General features: G+C 39.6%; 1 protein-coding gene across 6 annotated transcripts in view; it reads left to right on the top strand.

Moving 5' to 3' along the window:
* Window positions 1-17,549, top strand: part of SIPA1L2 (signal induced proliferation associated 1 like 2) — a 237,876-nt gene that overhangs the window by 163,322 nt on the left and 57,005 nt on the right. For all 6 annotated transcript variants that reach the window (XM_055234196.2, XM_055234193.2, XM_063614018.1 and 3 more), the window contains 3 exons: window positions 746-903; window positions 6,906-7,482; window positions 11,155-11,429. In XM_055234196.2, the coding sequence (XP_055090171.1) occupies window positions 746-903; window positions 6,906-7,482; window positions 11,155-11,429 (1,010 nt within the window). The remainder of the gene's footprint in view (window positions 1-745; window positions 904-6,905; window positions 7,483-11,154; window positions 11,430-17,549) is intronic.

Genomic DNA, 17,549 nt, shown 5'->3' with positions numbered 1-17,549 from the left:
TTCAGATGAGGTTGGATCTACAGAGACAACTGCGTTGTCTGGGAGAAACCTGGAGGGAAGGGGGCGTTCTTGGCAGAAAGAATATCAAAAGTAAAGGCGTTGGTCAAGTGTTACTGCTCTGAGCGTCCTTCTCCCTGCCAGATTTGTGATTTATAAAATTACAAATGATTGGGCTTCTGGTTATTAATCCAGTGGAATTCTGTGTTTCTGAATTGCATTTTAAATGGCCAGGGTTCAGTTAATTGGTTTGTATTATTGCCCACCAAAATGACAGTGTTCTGTATTTTTGTTGCAGAAATGCACGTTACTTTACTGTGGGAACACAGGATACAAGCTGAGGCCCGCCGGTGTGATAGTGTAGGACCTTTCAGCAAACCTGTACCCTCTCTTGGACTTTGTCTTCTAGAGCTTAAACTACAACATTTCTTAAAGCGTTGTGAGCTCTAATGTGCTATTATTTTAGGGGTTTACAAAGAGGAACTGGATAAAGACAAAAAGGGGAGAGAGTACAAATTGAATTTTAAAATGAAAGAGATAAACTTAAATATTTAGGCTTTTCTTTCCACTGGTCTTTTAGATGAAGCCCGTTTTGCTTTTTCTATGCCAAATTTAGGAGCACTGACTTCCAAAGAATGACTGTGCTTTTTTAAAATCACTCCTTCAAATTGAAAGATGAGTGAATTATATATATATATTTTGTTTTAAAGAAAAGCTTACTTGTAACTCTTCACTTTCTTGACCACAGCTGCTGAGGAAAAGGCACATAGGAAATGACATCGTCACCATCGTCTTCCAGGAGCCTGGCGCACTTCCTTTTACTCCAAAAAGCATCCGGTCTCACTTTCAGCATGTCTTTGTCATAGTCAAAGTGCATAATCCATGTACCGAAAATGTGTGTTATAGGTGAGTCAGTCATCCCTGATCTACCATTCTCCCAGGTTTATTTCAACAGGGCGTCTTTTCCCAAAAATATCTTTGTTTGACAATTATTATTTCCAACTTTGTGATTTTCTAATTACTCAGACACTTTCTGTAAGAAATAATTGCCTTCTTCCCATTTTACCCCCTTGAAAAAGTGAAATGCACTTTTTCAAAAAAAAGTGAAATTAGCACTTTAAAATGGTGGATTACACATTTCCTGTTTTTCTCCTAAAAACTTGAGCCAGAATCAATAGCTTAATTGGTATCCTCCTCTGAGTTGGATGAAGTGGCTGGTTAAGTGCTTATCTAGGAGAAGTAAGTATTATGGCAGTAAAACATTTCTTTTCATCAAAGATCTTGGATCTTTGCAGGGCTGCTGAAACAAGGAGTTGACACTTGTTGGGTGACTTCAAAAGGCCACATGCGTGCCTTGGAATCCCAAGACTGGCTCTGACAAGGCCTGCTTTATACTTAACCACTACTCCCAGACTCTGTCTTGGGAAATAACTGCAGCCAAATGATCATATCATGTGGGGTATTGGTAAAACAATGGGTCTTTGACCAGAGTTTGAAACCAGCTTTACCACTTATCATAGGCCTTTGTGTGGCTTACTTTATTTTTCTTAACATTTGATTCCTGATCTTAAAATTGAAGATAATGGTAATGATAGTACCTACTTCAGTATGTTGTTATGATGAATAAATAGCTTAAATTATGTAAAACACCAAGTGGAGTTCCTGACATTCATCCAAGGTTATTTTCATTTATCATCTTAAAACAGTAGTTGCCAATTCAGCTGCCCACTGGGCCTAGTTCAGAGACATGACTATTCCTTGTAAGAAAGTGAAGACTACAGAGCTTGCTTCCTAAAGGCAAAAGAGAAATTAGTCTGTATGTGAGAAGTTGCCATTTTACATTTCACCCTACAGATGCCCAAGCCATCTTAGAACAAAGTCTGAAAACCAGCAGTTCTTACCCTGCATTTTACCTCCCAGTCGCCTTTTAAAACATAGCCCTAGTCTATGGCTCTACTGTGCTGTGTTCTAATGCAGTACACCTGGCATCTCTATACTTTCCTTCATAGTCATTCTTACACACATCTGGGTTTAAGACCACTGGCCTAAATGCTCAGAACTACTTTTTAAAAGTGATATTTGAAAGAATATGGTATCTCCTCTATACAAATGATAGGCTTAAAATAGATAATACTGGTACAAACCTGGTGAGTTGGCCTTTTCTTCCTGGGACCTCATCCAGCACATGGTAATTCTGAAGAATAAAATGAACCTTCCTAATGGATTGGGAAAACTGAAGTATAAGGCTTTATTGTATTGTATTTGGTGTTATTTGATGGGTGGCTATTTTTAGGTCAAATTGAGTATTTTAAATTACTTGCTATCTTTATGCTTATATCATGAGCTAGTTCATTAGCACAAACAATTATAAAGATAGGCAATACCTGTTCAATTTATTTCTTTTAGGTTTTCTGGTTTTAATTAAACAACTCAGTTTAATTAAAAATCTGAGTTGTTTAATTAAAACCAGAAAACCTAAAAGAAATAAATGTTTTTGAATCTAATTAAATGTTTTGAATGTATTTAATTAATGTTTTTGAAAACACCACAGAGATCTCTTACATATAAACAAAGTACATTGCATTATTTTTTCGGTAATAAAGATACCATATGCCAATCATTCAGAGATGGAGTCACTGGTTTTTAAGAAACCACATTGTTATTACTAAATTAACCTTTACTAATGAGATTCAAATGTAACATCAGTTCAAGTGCCTAACATTTTTGGAAGTGCCTCATCAGCTTCGTTGATCTTGCTTAAAAACTTCACTAGTATTTCTTAAAGAATCAATAATAATCTTGAGTAATCCTGTAGTCACATGAATTCCATAACATTTTATGAAACTATCCTTTATCTATGGAATAAGGTTGGCATGCCCACATTTTCTAAAAACACCTTATTTTGGTCTGTTTCCTGTGATACTCCTCTAAATATTCCAATGGAGAAATAAATTTATTAAAATAATTTCTAAGGAAATGATATAGTCCAGCTCTGCAGTTTTCTTAAAGTTTGCTATGTTCTAATCCAGAGTGGCAAGCTCCCATGAAAGCTGTTTTTCTCCTGAGCTTTGTGCGGGTGGTGAGTGGCAGCGTATTCTTGCTGACGCGGACCCACAGTACCAATGCCAATTCATAGGCCTTACAGCTGTCAGAAGGGGCTGTGCGGTTGAGATCACCTTCTCTAATGAAAATCGTGCAGCCTGTCAGGTGTACCTGCCTGAACAGAAGACCACACTCCCACCCTACAGAGGGAGTCAGGTCTCCCCCATGAGCGCAGCAGAATGCTCGAGCAGTTATGCTGGGTCCACTGGAACTAGGAGAAATGAGGCAACACCCCCAAAGCCCCACGAAACATCTCGCTTTTAGCCTGAAAATATTTAAAAAGCAGACATAAATTGCCTATTTCTTTACAAAAGACTCTTTTAATTTGTAGCCAATGTTAAGCTAACTTTCAGGGATTTATGTTTTTATGTACTTTCCACGATAAACTCTTTGCAAAATGCTCAGTAACGGAATGAGAAAAGGCTTGGTAGCTAAGAGTGAATTAAAAGTGGAGAGATATCTACAGAAAATGATGACTGCCATTTTTTAGAAAATTTAATATGTAACATCTGACAAAAATTAGGTGACAGGGTTAAATCATTTATTAAAACAACAACTATGATAGTAATAGTGACAGTAACAGCAACAATTTGGGTAATAAAAGCTTTACATGCATTATTTTCTATCATCCTTACAATGGGCTTTTGGGTATGATACTATTTTACCCTCCATTTTACAGATGAGGGCAGGGAGGCACTGAAGGATTAATGTAGTAAGCTCAGTCACTCAGGAGGTGGTAGAGCTAGATTCCCTGACTCCAGGAGTTACCAGACTCCAATTTGCTCCTCACACCTTTCTTTATTGTCCTTTGGCCAGCAGGCCTTATTAAAACCCTTTCATGTGTATATTAAGGAATGCTTATCTTTCTGTGTTTGCTTTTGCTGGAGGGGCCTTAAATATCTAAGGCTCCTAAATCATTAATAAATGCTATCGAATCATTTGGGTGAAATAAGGAGCTCTGATACAAGTTCTTGTTTCCACACATTGGGAATTATCTGAATCTGGCAAAAGAATATTTCTTCTGAACTTGACTCTACCTGAAATGTTAAGGATCCTATGAGCTTTTGTAACCAAGGGTCTCTAATTGATTCCCATACCCAGAATATCATAGCAATCATGGAATAGCCATGCTTACATTCTGCTGCTTTTCTTGTACAACTTTGAGATGTGCAAGAATACAGTTTATTGAACAAGAATATGGCATACATTGTAGAGAGAATCTACAATTAGATATTAGGGTCTATAATTGGATACAAAAAGAATTTCTCTAATGTATAATGGAGTCACCATGTCTCTCTTATTCACTATGTGACACCACAGTGGAGCATACTTAGATACAAGAAATTTCCCCTGACGTTGTAGCTTAAGTGCATGCCAGCTGCAGTCAGAGGGTAGCATGAGATCTACAGAGTTAATGCAAAGAAGTAATGCACTAGAGTGCCAGGTGACATTTGACCGCCTCAGCATTCCATGGGTAAAATACTGCTAGAAATCTATGCTCATTGTTGGAAGAGAGAACCAAATTTAGGAGCAGTGATACATTGGTTTATCGTACCTAATATTTGCAGGGCAGGTTGCAGTGCACAGAGAGACCCTTTGAGCTCATTGACAGTGTAGAGAAGAGAAGCCACAGGGTGTGGTTAGACTAATCACAAGTCCAAACAGGTGGCTTTAGGACCACTCTCCCAGAGTTAACATGGGGGATTGTGGGGGATAAATTAATTCCCAGTCTAGAATGGCCATCCTGAGGATGGTGCTGAGGGGAGAATGGCCCACACCTGATGTAGATCCCTGGCAGCGTCAACCTCTGTGATGTTTTTAAGGACCTTCCCTTCATTTAAGCACATAAGTCAAGTTCCCACACACACATACCCTCTGGTGTAGTATATATACTACCATAAAGCACCACTAGGTGCTATTGATGAGTTTGGTGTATCTGTCCCAAAGCAAAGCAGTCATTCCTTCCCTTTCATATCAGTGAAGGCCACATCTAGCCAGCTGTCTGTCTTGCCGCTACAGGTGGTTAACTCTGCTGAAGAGGTTGCAGATTAAAGCACAAGTGAGAGAGCCTGCGACTTTTCTAAAGTCTAACCAACCACATTTCAGAAGAGGAGTTTGCATCTGACAGAACAAATTTGGAGGGAATGTTTTTATTCCTTAATTTACCTTTTTTAGAATTTTCCACAATGATGAAAACAAAACAGAGATTGCTTCCTTTCTTTACTCCAACATCAGCCTGGGCAGATGTGGGATTAGTACAGATTCTAGGTCTGTGGTAGCTACTCAGTAATTGGGGCGCTCTCAATGCTGCCAGTGATACAGGATCCATTCATTCACTTACTCGTCTTAATCCTTCCTCTGTTTTTGTTTTGGTTTTTGTTTTTGAGACAGAGTCTTGCTTTGTCACCCAGGCTGGAGTGCAGTGGTGTGATCTTGGCTCACTGCAAGCTCCGCCTCTGAGGTTCACGCCATTCTCCTTCCTCAGCCTCCCGAGTAGCTGAGACTACAGGCGCCCACCACCACGCCCGGCTAATTTTTTTGTATTTTTAGTAGAGACGGGGTTTCACCGTGTTAGCCAGGATGGTCTCCATCTCCTGACCTCGTGATCCACCCGCCTCGGCCTCCCAAAGTGCTGGGATTATAGGTGTTGAGCCACTGCGCCCGGCTAATCCTTCCTTTGTTAATTCATTAGTCCACTCTATAATTTATCTTATGCAGAGAAGGATATGAGATAACTAAAGCAACTCTCTGATGTAGGGGAGCGTTATTGGTTTTAATAGATTACGATGCTCATTATTAACACTATGCATTTGATCTCTTCAGTCCCTGAGATCTCTTAAAACTTTGCTCCCAGAAAACCTTCATTTAGATTTTCAAAATGTGATCAAGTAAAGTGAGCATTTCCTTTAAAAAAATGACACTTAAAATTTTTGGCTCTTGTAAGTATGATCACTCTGTCCCATGTCACTGAATCCCATGCAGCTAACTTGGGCTAAACCCACTTTGGTCAGAAGTGTTACTGTTTTTCCCAGTGATAACCAGCCCCACAGAGTTATAGAGTGCCAACCTGCTTATTCCATATGCTGTGGATGTGTTACCCCCTATATTAGTTTGGTAGCACTGCTGTACTAATGCCACAGGCTAGGTGACTTAAACAGCAGACTTTTATTTTCTCAGAGTTCTGGAGGCTGGAAGTCTAAGATCGAGGTGTCAGCAAGGGTTGGTTTCTCCTGAGACCTCTCCCCTTGGCTTATGGATGGCCGTCTTCTCCTTGTGTCTTCACATGGTCTTCTTTCTGTGTGCATACATCACTGGTGTCTCTTTGTAAGCCCAAATTTTCTCCTCTTATAAGGACACCAGTCAGTTGGATGAGGGCCCATCCTAATGGCTTCAGTTAACTCAGCCACCTCCTTAAGGGTCCTTTCTCCAGATTGCGTCACATTCCCAGGAACTATGGGTTATCTTGTGAACATGTGGATTTTGAGAGGGACATATTTCAGCCCATTACACCTCCTGTCTACTAAGTTTAAAACATTTTGCTTAAACAACAACAACAACAAACCCTGGGTATCCAGAAATTAGGAGAACAAGAACCTGCAAAATAGACCAGTTAAGTTGAAAGTGTGTGTGTGTGTGTGTGTGTGTGTATGTGTGTATATATATATACACACATACACACACACACACACACACACATATATATATACACACACACATATATAGAAATATAGGCATGCCAAATTTGGAAAGATACATATTATAGTATCATAGCTCATCTCATTTTGTTTCTGTTTTTACTTCCTTAGTGTTGGAGTTTCCAGATCAAAAGATGTGCCACCATTTGGCCCACCGATACCCAAAGGTGTAACTTTTCCAAAGTCAGCCGTGTTCCGGGACTTCCTTTTAGCCAAAGTAATCAACGCAGAAAATGCAGCCCATAAATCAGAAAAGTTTCGAGCAATGGCCACTCGAACGAGGCAAGAGTACTTGAAAGATCTGGCGGAGAACTTTGTCACAACCGCCACTGTGGATACCTCTGTGAAGTTCAGCTTCATTACACTGGGTGCAAAGAAAAAGGAGAAAGTAAAGCCAAGGAAGGATGCCCACTTGTTTAGCATTGGAGCCATCATGTGGCATGTGATAGCACGGGACTTCGGCCAGTCTGCTGACATCGAATGTCTTCTCGGGATTTCCAATGAGTTCATCATGTTGATTGAAAAGGATTCCAAGAATGTTGTATTTAACTGTTCCTGCAGGGATGTTATTGGGTGGACATCTGGATTAATGAGTATCAAAGTGTTTTACGAAAGAGGAGAATGTGTCCTCCTGTCCTCGGTAGACAACTGTGCTGAAGACATCAGGGAAATTGTTCAGCGATTAGTAGTAAGTACATGTTTTCTATCCTTATGTTTTCAATTCCAGATTCAAAATAACTTTCACTGGGGAACTGCTACCATGATTATACCAATTAGGGAATGCATTACTATTTCTTACAGATACAGAGCTTAATTTTAAATGCTGGGTCCTTTTGGGGAGTTGTTGAATACATCAACAGTGGAGAAGCAACCATCATAAATCAGTTGGGAAAGAAAAGTTAAGCCAACCTGCAAAAGAGAACATTGAGATGTATTTTAGTAGCATTTGAAGGAAAAACAGAAGTGTCTGGGTAGAATGTCTGTTTATGGAGGCTGACATAACATACCTTCCCAGTGGGTAATTAACAGCAGAATTGCCGTTGACTGTATGAATGATGAGTCCTATTTGCAGTTTCACCCTTGCATGTTTATACAGCAGGTATTTTTGTTTAATGTGCCAGATTAAATATATTATTAATCTTAGAGCCACAGTTTCTTAAGGGAGTTTTTCAGAATTATGCATTAATTTAGAAAGGCTTTTAAAAAGTTAGACTTAAAAAAGATTTTCATATATGTGATTTTTAGTGCAAAACCCTTATATTTTATCCGTGGTGTTCAGTAGTCCTATTTCTGTTCCCAATTTTAACAAAGTAAGAATTAGATTTCAGTTTGAGCATATAAAATAAAGTAATAAGAATAAATCAAACTATTTCCAGGTTTTTTTTTTGTTAATTTAAGAAAAAATATGCTTTGACAATAGAATTTCTTGTGTGTAAATCTTCCCCCAAGAGGGATGTAATTTTTTTTTTTTAATTAGAAAAGGTTTAGTTCACTATGGATCATAAAAAAGGAGAAATTATATCCATTTCTTGCCCCCTTTCCTCCCACCAAAAATATTTCCTCCGTTTTGTTATTAGAGACCATGTATAAGAGAAGGTAAAATCAGGGCAGTGTCTGCTAGCCTTGGAAAAGTAATTTCATTGTTTGTGGACTCTATTTACAGTAAAGGGCCTCAGTGTGTTCAACAGTATTATCAGGTATACGTGAGCAAGCCTAGATAAGAGTTTGGGGTGATTAAGTAAATGATTCATTTATATACCTAGAGAATTGACTTGAGTTATACCGATGAGTCTCTGGATGCATTGTGCTTTTGCTAATTGCAAATACTTCTTTTTAGCATATCCGCCAAATCATTATAATCTGTGCTTCTGAAAATAAACACAAATACCACTTCACCAGCCACGAAAATGTACTTTCCCTGGATATTTACACATGGGCTCTTATACATTTGCTATTCCATGGACCCCATCCTATTTTCCTAGAAAAGTGTACTGTCAGTGTGACCAAGATGCACAATACTACAAATATATTTTAGGAATTATATTCTGTGTCTAGAATGACTTGCAACATGAGCTTTTGGAAACAAGCCAAACCAAAGACTGTTGAAGGGATTAGATCGTAAGGGTTGATATAGAGTGGTAGTAACAGAAATGGGAAGAAAGAGAAGAATGCAGTCATAGTGGAGACGTTGGGAATGCCTTCCCGTTTGGCATGGTTAACTCAGTATCCATTCTCAGGTGGTGGAAAGTGGAGCTAAAGGTGTCTGTCTTGCAGGTAACAGTACAGGAGAGGAATGAGAGTTTGTTCCTAGAGGGCCAGGCAGGGCTCACTTCACGTATGTGCAACCCGTGCAGTTGCACAGGGACCCGCTCTCAGAAGAGTTCATGCTTGGTTGAATGCTCTGCCATTGCCATCTTGAAATTCTTAATAATTTTTTCATAAGGAGCCTTGCATTTTCATTTTTCATGGGGCCCCACAAATTACATAGCCAGTCCTGGCTAGGAGACTACAATCTTTGTGTGATAATTGGGTCCATGGAAGAAGTATGTGAGGAAGTCCAAATACATGGAGGATACCTTCCTTCAGACTTTGGGGATGTTAGGAAGCAATAAACAGAGGGGATAAAGAATAGCAAAAAGACAAAGTAGGGGAGGTGGCAGTTGATTGAAGGAATTGAGCAGAAGAGCCAGAGCTGGAGGACTCTGGAAAGGCTCAGCCAATAACTCTTCAGCCTGATACATGGATGATAAACTTCACCTGATAATCGCATTGATAGCTGAAAGAAGGCTGGGTACGTGTTATGTGTCGTCTTTTGATAGGATTGCTTAGAACAAAGTTGAAAAAGAAGTGAACAAAATTTATTTGTGTCACGCATATTACAGAACTACTTCAAGTTTTAAGTTACTTCAGTTCATGACTTTAGAAACGTCAATATTCTAAAACGTCATCACTAACTAAAACCAGCAATCCTCTTTCCGCATTTTGCTGAGTTGTGAACTGTCATGCCTGTCTGGGAAAAGCTGATTGGCATTGTGTGCACTTGTGGTAACCATGGGAACGTCAGACACAGTGGTGATACATGAACCAGCCCCAGTCCCACAGCTGTACTTACTGTCATAGGTCTTATTAAATAGGTATCTATGTAGTCAGTGCATGTTTCATAGAAATGGAGTATTCATTAAACTGAAACTTCATACATTGCCTCTGGGCTTTTGGGGATAGGAGTATGATACCTCCCAACTTGAAATTCCCACAGATAGGTGAGGTCATACTCATCAAATGATACTTAATGAGCCCATGTTTTTCTTTCATTGCATGTAAACTATGCTCAGTGAGTGCTTTTGAGGGCTGCATTAGTGGTGCTTTAATGTACCAAGTGGGATGCAAACCACCATTTTTCTTTCATGTTCCTTTTTGTGGAACTGCTGTTGACTCTCTCTCACTCTTGAGTAAGGTACATACACTGAGGCTTCCACTGCCTGGGGCTGCCCTCAGCCTCCAGGGGAAAGGCCCAGTGGAGGAGAGTCAGCCCATAGGCACAGAGGGTCTTTCTGCTGCCTGCCAGAGCACCATCCTACACACTTGCCTTGTGAACAGATGGCCAAGGAGTCTGGCTGGCCTGCCCCCACCATGGATCTGAATGGTCCTCACCACTCAGGCAAGCACAGGCAATTGTCTGTCCTCAAGAGAAGGACCCTAGGGGACAGAACACTCCACAGTATACCCCAGGGCTGGTATGTAGAGAACATTTAGAGTTTTCCTAAAGCTCTGACTTTCTGCCATTGCCCTTCCTGAACCTCAGAGTGGGCTCTTAAGTATTAGCTTTCAAGTGCTTTGGGGTGTTTTTCTTTGTTTGGTATGAATACATTGTCTAATGGTTTTTAGTGCTTGCTGGTTGAAACTTGTAATGGTCCCCAAAGTCTTTACAGGTTTTCCATTGCAAAAATCCATCTAGAACGATGGGATTTATATGCTTAAAAGCCAAGTCAATTTACATAGTAAAGGAAAAAGGGGAATTATCTGAGCCCATCTGAAGCTCTCAAGCTCTGGGTCAGTGACATCTAAGAAAGCAGGACACCTGTTTCAAGAACAGATATGACTTAGAATGAATAATGAAACCATTGTGCTTCTGTTATTTTCTTTGCACTTGATGCAAATGTTAATTGTGATCAGCTCTGAACTTAAATGTGTCCTCATCTTGTCACTTGGGCAGTTTGAGGAAAAGGCAGAGAGAGACGGACTGGGCTCTGCGAGGGCCCAAGGGAGAGGGCTGGCATGGAGGCCCATACATGCACCTTTGGTAGAGCCCCATGTCAGCTTGGGCAGGAAGGGCATCTCTAACAGTCTCCTTCCCCCTTAGATAGTGACGAGAGGCTGCGAGACTGTGGAAATGACCCTGAGGAGGAATGGGCTGGGCCAGCTTGGCTTCCATGTGAATTTTGAAGGAATTGTCGCAGATGTGGAACCTTTTGGCTTTGCCTGGAAGGCTGGCCTTCGCCAAGGGAGCCGCCTCGTGGAGATCTGCAAAGTAGCCGTGGCCACTCTGACCCATGAGCAGATGATCGACCTGCTCCGTACTTCTGTGACTGTGAAGGTGGTCATCATCCAGCCCCATGATGACGGCTCGCCCCGAAGGTAAGGCGTGGGAGGCCCAAGTAATGCTCACTCCTCCTTTGCCTCTGTAGCAGGTGGCTGTCCTCAGTGCTCCTGCAAGGTCCTCAGAAAATGCAGTCAAGTGCGTCTTTGTACAATGTTTTGGGATGTCACACATTTGTACCATGTTGTTGGGATGTCACTCATTCGAGGAATTGAAAAGGAGTTTTAAAATATGTAATAGATGATAAAAAATAATTTGCTAAGCATTTTAATGGGACATTGACTATATTAAAGCTGAGCTATTCTGAACTAAGGGGAAGAGCACCTGCCTGGTTCCCCTGGACCCCTTATATCTAAGAGGAAATAATTCTGCATCACAGCTCAGCCTTGAGCACGTTAAATACTTAACTATTCAGTCAGAATTTCTTCTCATGACATGAAGTCATTGATTATTTAAAAAATATTTAATAGACCTATAGTTGTAGATATGAAAGAATGTTGGAACAGCACATGTACTCTGTGTGGTAAATACTCCATTCTCAATTGAAGCTTGAGAGATGTTGAACTGGTTCAGGGCGTTATCATAAACAGTCAGGAGAAATAGATGAAAAGGAATGGCTAGACTTGGAAGGTTCAGAGGCGGATAGGTGGAGGGCTGGGATAAGAATGGGGTTAGAAAGCAATACTGTTACATTACTGATAGAAAATAATCATGCCCAACATAAAATATCAGGCCAAAAGGAGAAAGAATACTAATTAAGAAGGAGCCATTTATTGAGGCTGTGGCCCACTACTTGTGTTTATGCATGACTGGTGGTAGTATCTAGAGCACCTTCCCTCTATCTTCATTCCCAAATGGAGTTCCTACAGGCAGCCTTAAGAGCTCTGGCTTTTGAGAGACAAAGTATGCTTGGAATCCAGGAATTTGCTGTGTGGCCTGGGCAACTCACACACTCTCTCTAAGTCTCACTTACTCTCTATAAGATGGGATTATTATATTGCCCACTTCCTATGATTTCAATGAAGATGAAATAAAATAATGTATGTAAAGCACTTAGAACCTTCTAGCGTAATTACGCCACACATTTAATTTAAAAAAATAAAACTTCAGGCTGGGCGCTATGGCTCACACCTGTAATCCCAGCACATTGGGAGGTCGAAGTGGGCAGATTGTTTGAGCCCAGGAGTTTGAGACCAGCCTGGGCAACATGGCAAAACCCCATCTCTTCAAAAAATACAAAAATTAGCCAGGTGCAGTAGTGTGCACCTATACTCCCAGCTACTCAGGAGGGGAAGGTAGGAGGATCCCTTGAGCCTGGGAGGTTGAGGCTGCAGTGAGCTGAGATGGTGCCTCTGTACTCCAGCATGGGTGGCAGAGTGAGACTGCATCTCAAATAATAATAATAAATAAAACTTTAGCATATTGATTTTAATTTCTTTGATATGAAAAAAGAAATTCTTATTATCCAAAGATAGTAAGATTGTTGGGTCTACTTTGTGGACTTACTAACGTAGGGCATGCTGTCTCCTTTCTCTATCTCCTTTCTTCATCCTTTAAGCCAGCACTCTCCATTAGCAGTTTCTACAGTGATCTGTGTCTGTACTGTTTAGAGCAGTAGCCACAAACCACATGTGGCTATTATGTACATGAACTGTAGTGCAACTTAGGAAACGAATTTTTCCTTTTAATTAATTTATATTTAATTGGCCACGTGTTGCTAATGGCTGCCATATTGGATAGATCAGCTAAACCATGATCTCCTTTTAGGAAAAAACAGCCACTTACACTGTCTTCCTCTATGGTTAATGTGCAAAATCTTGCAAAAATCTTTCTCTATTAGTTATCTTACCATTTGCCTCCAGCCTCACTTTCTGTGTCCTTGTTTCCTGTATTTGCTCAGTATGTTTATAAAATAAGGATTTAAGAAACTAAGATTTCTCTGTAGAGTATCAGTCCCATGTTAAGACATTTCTTTTGCCTTGCCTGATTCTGCCTGGTTGAATCTATCTGCTTTTCCAGAGTTCCATGAAACACATGTACTACTATGAGTCTGAAGAAAATAAAAAATTAATTTATTAAAAATGAGTCTTGGAAATAACAAAAGGCAAATCCTTTAGGCCTTAAAAGCTAAAGTACTGTATATGTAAAATTATTTTATAGTAAATTTTCCAGCATTTGTTAGAAATTTTTTCATACAGTAAGATTTCTGTCTTCCTTAGTAGAAATATAGGTTTTTAATTACTGATAACAATCAGTCTTTTATCTGCCTTTGTATCAAGTCTTTTATCTGTCCTAGCAGCCGATTACTATAGAATTGGACAAAAATGTTACCTTGCGCTTCCTTTGGGTTAAAAAATAACATTTCTTGCCTATTTTTAGTTTTGGTCTACTGTTAGGAAGAAATTTTTAAAGCTTTCACGAGATCTGTTTAATAAAAATGGTAAAGTCATGATATTTGGTATTTAGAAATATAATTTAGGAGGATAGAATTTTCTACGAAATATTGAACTGTTTTCCAGCTAAAACAAACAAAAACTACGATTTAAAAGTTCCAGCAGCTGTTATCTTTTTATCCAAGGGCATGTTTTTCCTCTAAGGAGTCAGTTATCTGCCTTGGTCTACACATAATTAATTCTTTGTTTTTAATGCAAATTCTCTTATTGGAACTAGGCAAGATATTTATTTAAAGATTTTGCCCTTGCCTCCTAGGAGTCTCATTAATGTCATTCCCTAAACATACAGGGTTTTTTTTCCGCGATTAATCTGTAGTAACTGTCTTTTAACCTTAGCCAGAAGGATTAGAATTAGCTATTTGCCTAGTAGCAACGTTCCAAAATTGGCACACCCATCACCCACATTTCTGCAGGTCATGAAGGCTTTAAGCCTAGCCTGTATCATTTAAAACTCTTTCAATTCAGTTTTCCAATTCTCTGTGAATCTGAATTTGTAAATTTTTAAATCCACATTTTTGTTAGTTTTGATTTGTTTTCTGCCTGCAACTGTCTGGGTGCCCTGATAAAAGTGCTTGGTGTTGTCAGACAACCTCTCATAACCAGATACCACCCTTGCAATACCAGCCCTTTGCTTTAGACCACAAGTGTAAGTATGAAATGTCATTTTCAGTTTCACCCTTGCGCTCAGCATGTTTAGCCTTCTGCATTATTAGATTTGTTAAGAAACTGTAGAGGAGGGGCTAAGGGGAAATGGGTAGCACTTCACTCCTTTTAAAATTTAAAATACAAACCCTTTAAATCAAACATCCTTTAGTACTGTTAACCGTATAGCAACACATACCAGGATGTGCCTCAAGCTAAAGCTATACATTTGACTTGCAGCATGGAAAATTACCTCCAACTTTCTCAAATTGACTCTTAGTGCTTGTGAGGAAGGAGAAATATTATTTAAATGGGCATGTATATGCATGTGTGTGTTTCTGTGTGTATGTGTGTATATATACATATACATTTTTACAGTCGTTTTTAACATAAACACTATGAAGACTACAAAAATGGCCAAATTAAGGAATTATTAGATATTTTAGTCTCATAAATGTTGTGAAAAATGCTTCAGTTCATTTTGGCCATTTATCAACTCCTGTATTTTCCTACCAGAATATCACTGAGAAAATCATTTGACATGGGAGCCCAGCTGCTCCTGTGGTCAGCATGAGCGGCCTGTCATTTAATAGACAGTGTCTCTTGTCCTCAGGTCAAAAGGTGTTTGGTTTTGACTCAGAAGCTGCTGGATTAAATGCAGTCTTTAGTAGGAAAAGTATTTATTAATATGTTGAATCCAAAGCCACCTGTGTTTTGAAATCCCAGAAAAGTATTTATGTTCAATCTAAAGCCACCTGTGTTTTGATGTCCCATTTGCCAGCCTAAGGGAGGTGACAGTCTAGCTTGTCCCTCAGTGTGAAGGGAAGTCGGAGCCATTTTTAGTTTTCCTTGTGGAGTTGCAGGGAACACTGAGCAGGGAGAATCCCCCTTGAGGGACACTTATTAACTGATCTCGTGCTGGGATTGGATCCTGGAGTGAATTCATATACATTGGGAATAAGTGGCAAGAAGCAGTTTGGGAATAGTACTCTTCAAATGGAAATGAGGTTTGAAAGGCGAACCAGGGTGTTTCTCAAGCAGACAGTCTCTGTGGCAAAGATGAAGAGTTGCTGAGGCCAGAAATGCTTAATTAAGATCTTTCTTGTTTTTGCAAGGGATAATTTACAGCCACTGGTATGGCCCTGGCCTCTGGCCTTCAAAGGTGACTGACAGTCTATCAGTGTCATTTGAAGGAAATCATATCAACCTAAAAGGAGGATGTAAAGGAAGTCACAACTCATCAGAATTATGCATGAGTTGTTATATAATGTGAGTGAATTTAGTAAATATGTCCAATAAAAATGGAAATGAAATTCCTTGCTGCAGTGCTTCTGTTTTGTGTGATTTTTTTTCATACTTTGTTGACATACTATCCAAGGCATTTTTCTATATAATGCAACACAGTGGAATTTTTCTCATGTTATCATGAGTCTAAATTATTATTCTCTCATCATTCTATAAAAATTAAAACTTTATGTTCTCATCTCCTGTTTTGCTGTCTGTTGCCTGATCATTCAAATCCCTGAAGTATGCAGAGAGGAGAATATGGAAATAGAAGGAAAACTCAATTTTGTCAGTTTAACAGTTTCTATTTTTATATGTATATCTACACACATACATATATAAAATAAATGGTGGGCTGAAGTCTGGACTCAAGCGAGCTTTCTTTTTTTTTTAATTTTTTTTCCACGCTTTATCCCATTTATTATTCATTACAAAGCAGACTTTTTTTTCTTCCCAGCTTTTAGGTTCAAGGGGTACATGTGCAGGTGTGTTAGGTGGGTAAATTATGTGTCATGGGGGTTTGGTGGACAGATAATTTTGTCACCCAGGCAGTCAGCATACTACCCAGCAGGCAGTTTTTCCATCCTCACCCTTATGTCATCCTTCACTCTCAACAGGCCCCGGTGTCTATTCCTTTCTTTGTGTCCATGTATACTCAATGTTTAACTCCCGCTTGTAAGCAAGAACATGACAGCATTTGGTTTTCTGTTCCCATGTTAATTTGCTTAGGATAATGGCCTCCAGCTCCACCCGTGTTGCTGCAAAGACATGGTTTCATTCTTTTTTATGGCTGTGTAGTATTCCATGGTGTATATGCACCACATTTTCTTTTTTTTGTTGTTTTTTGTTTTTTTTGTTTGTTTGTTTTGAGACGGGTTCATGCCATTCTCCTGCCTCAGCCTCCTGCGTAGCTGGGACTACAGGCACCTGCCACCATGCCCGGCTAATTTTTTGTGTTTTTAGTAGAGACGGTGTTTCACCGTGTTAGCCAGGATGGTCTCAATCTCCTGACCTCGTGATCCGCCCGCCTCGGCCTCCCAAAGTGCTGGGATTACAGGCGTGAGCCACCGCACCCGGCCAACCACATTTTCTTTATCCAGACCACTGTTGAACATTGACGTTGATTCCATGTCTTTGTTGTTTTAGTGCTGCAGTGAACATATGCGTGCATGTGTCTCAAGTGAGCTTTTTATATTCGAGTTCCAACTTATTTGTATGGATAATAAAAATTAGTTATGTCTAGTATTGTCTTATGGACCCTCCAGTATTGAATTTTGATGTGAAATGTGAAAACAATACAGAACAAAGGTAACCTAAAGTACAATCAGTATTCTGAGTCCTCTGGCCAGTTCCTCCAATATAACATTCAGATTGTTCTCTCACTCCCTAAAGTAAGAACATAGGATTATGGAATTTAAGGTAGATTGCCTTGCATTCACTCATTCATTCATTCATTCATTCACTCACTCACTCTTAACTAGCTTGTGCCAGGAACTGTGCTGAGCACTGGGGCTGTTAAAACGGATAGGACAGATGTAATCTGACTTTCAAGGACTCCTTTTAGTCTTTCTGGCTTTCTAAAATGCAGTAGTACTTATTCATATTTTGGCTATTGAAAAGTGATTTTTCTCAAACTATAGCAACAACTTACTACCTAATAATAAATGTCTCAGAGTAGTGTAGAAAACGCTGTCACCCTCTCCAAGTAATAATCTACACTTTAGTGCCCACGTGCTTTTTCATTTTGAATGTTGGGATATTACCATCACAGTAAGAGGA

The sequence above is a fragment of the Symphalangus syndactylus genome, chromosome 19 (assembly GCF_028878055.3).
Source record: "Symphalangus syndactylus isolate Jambi chromosome 19, NHGRI_mSymSyn1-v2.1_pri, whole genome shotgun sequence".
Taxonomy (NCBI): Eukaryota; Metazoa; Chordata; class Mammalia; order Primates; family Hylobatidae; genus Symphalangus; species Symphalangus syndactylus.
Note: the sequence above shows the minus strand (reverse complement) of the source record. Positions and strands in the feature narration are given on the sequence as shown.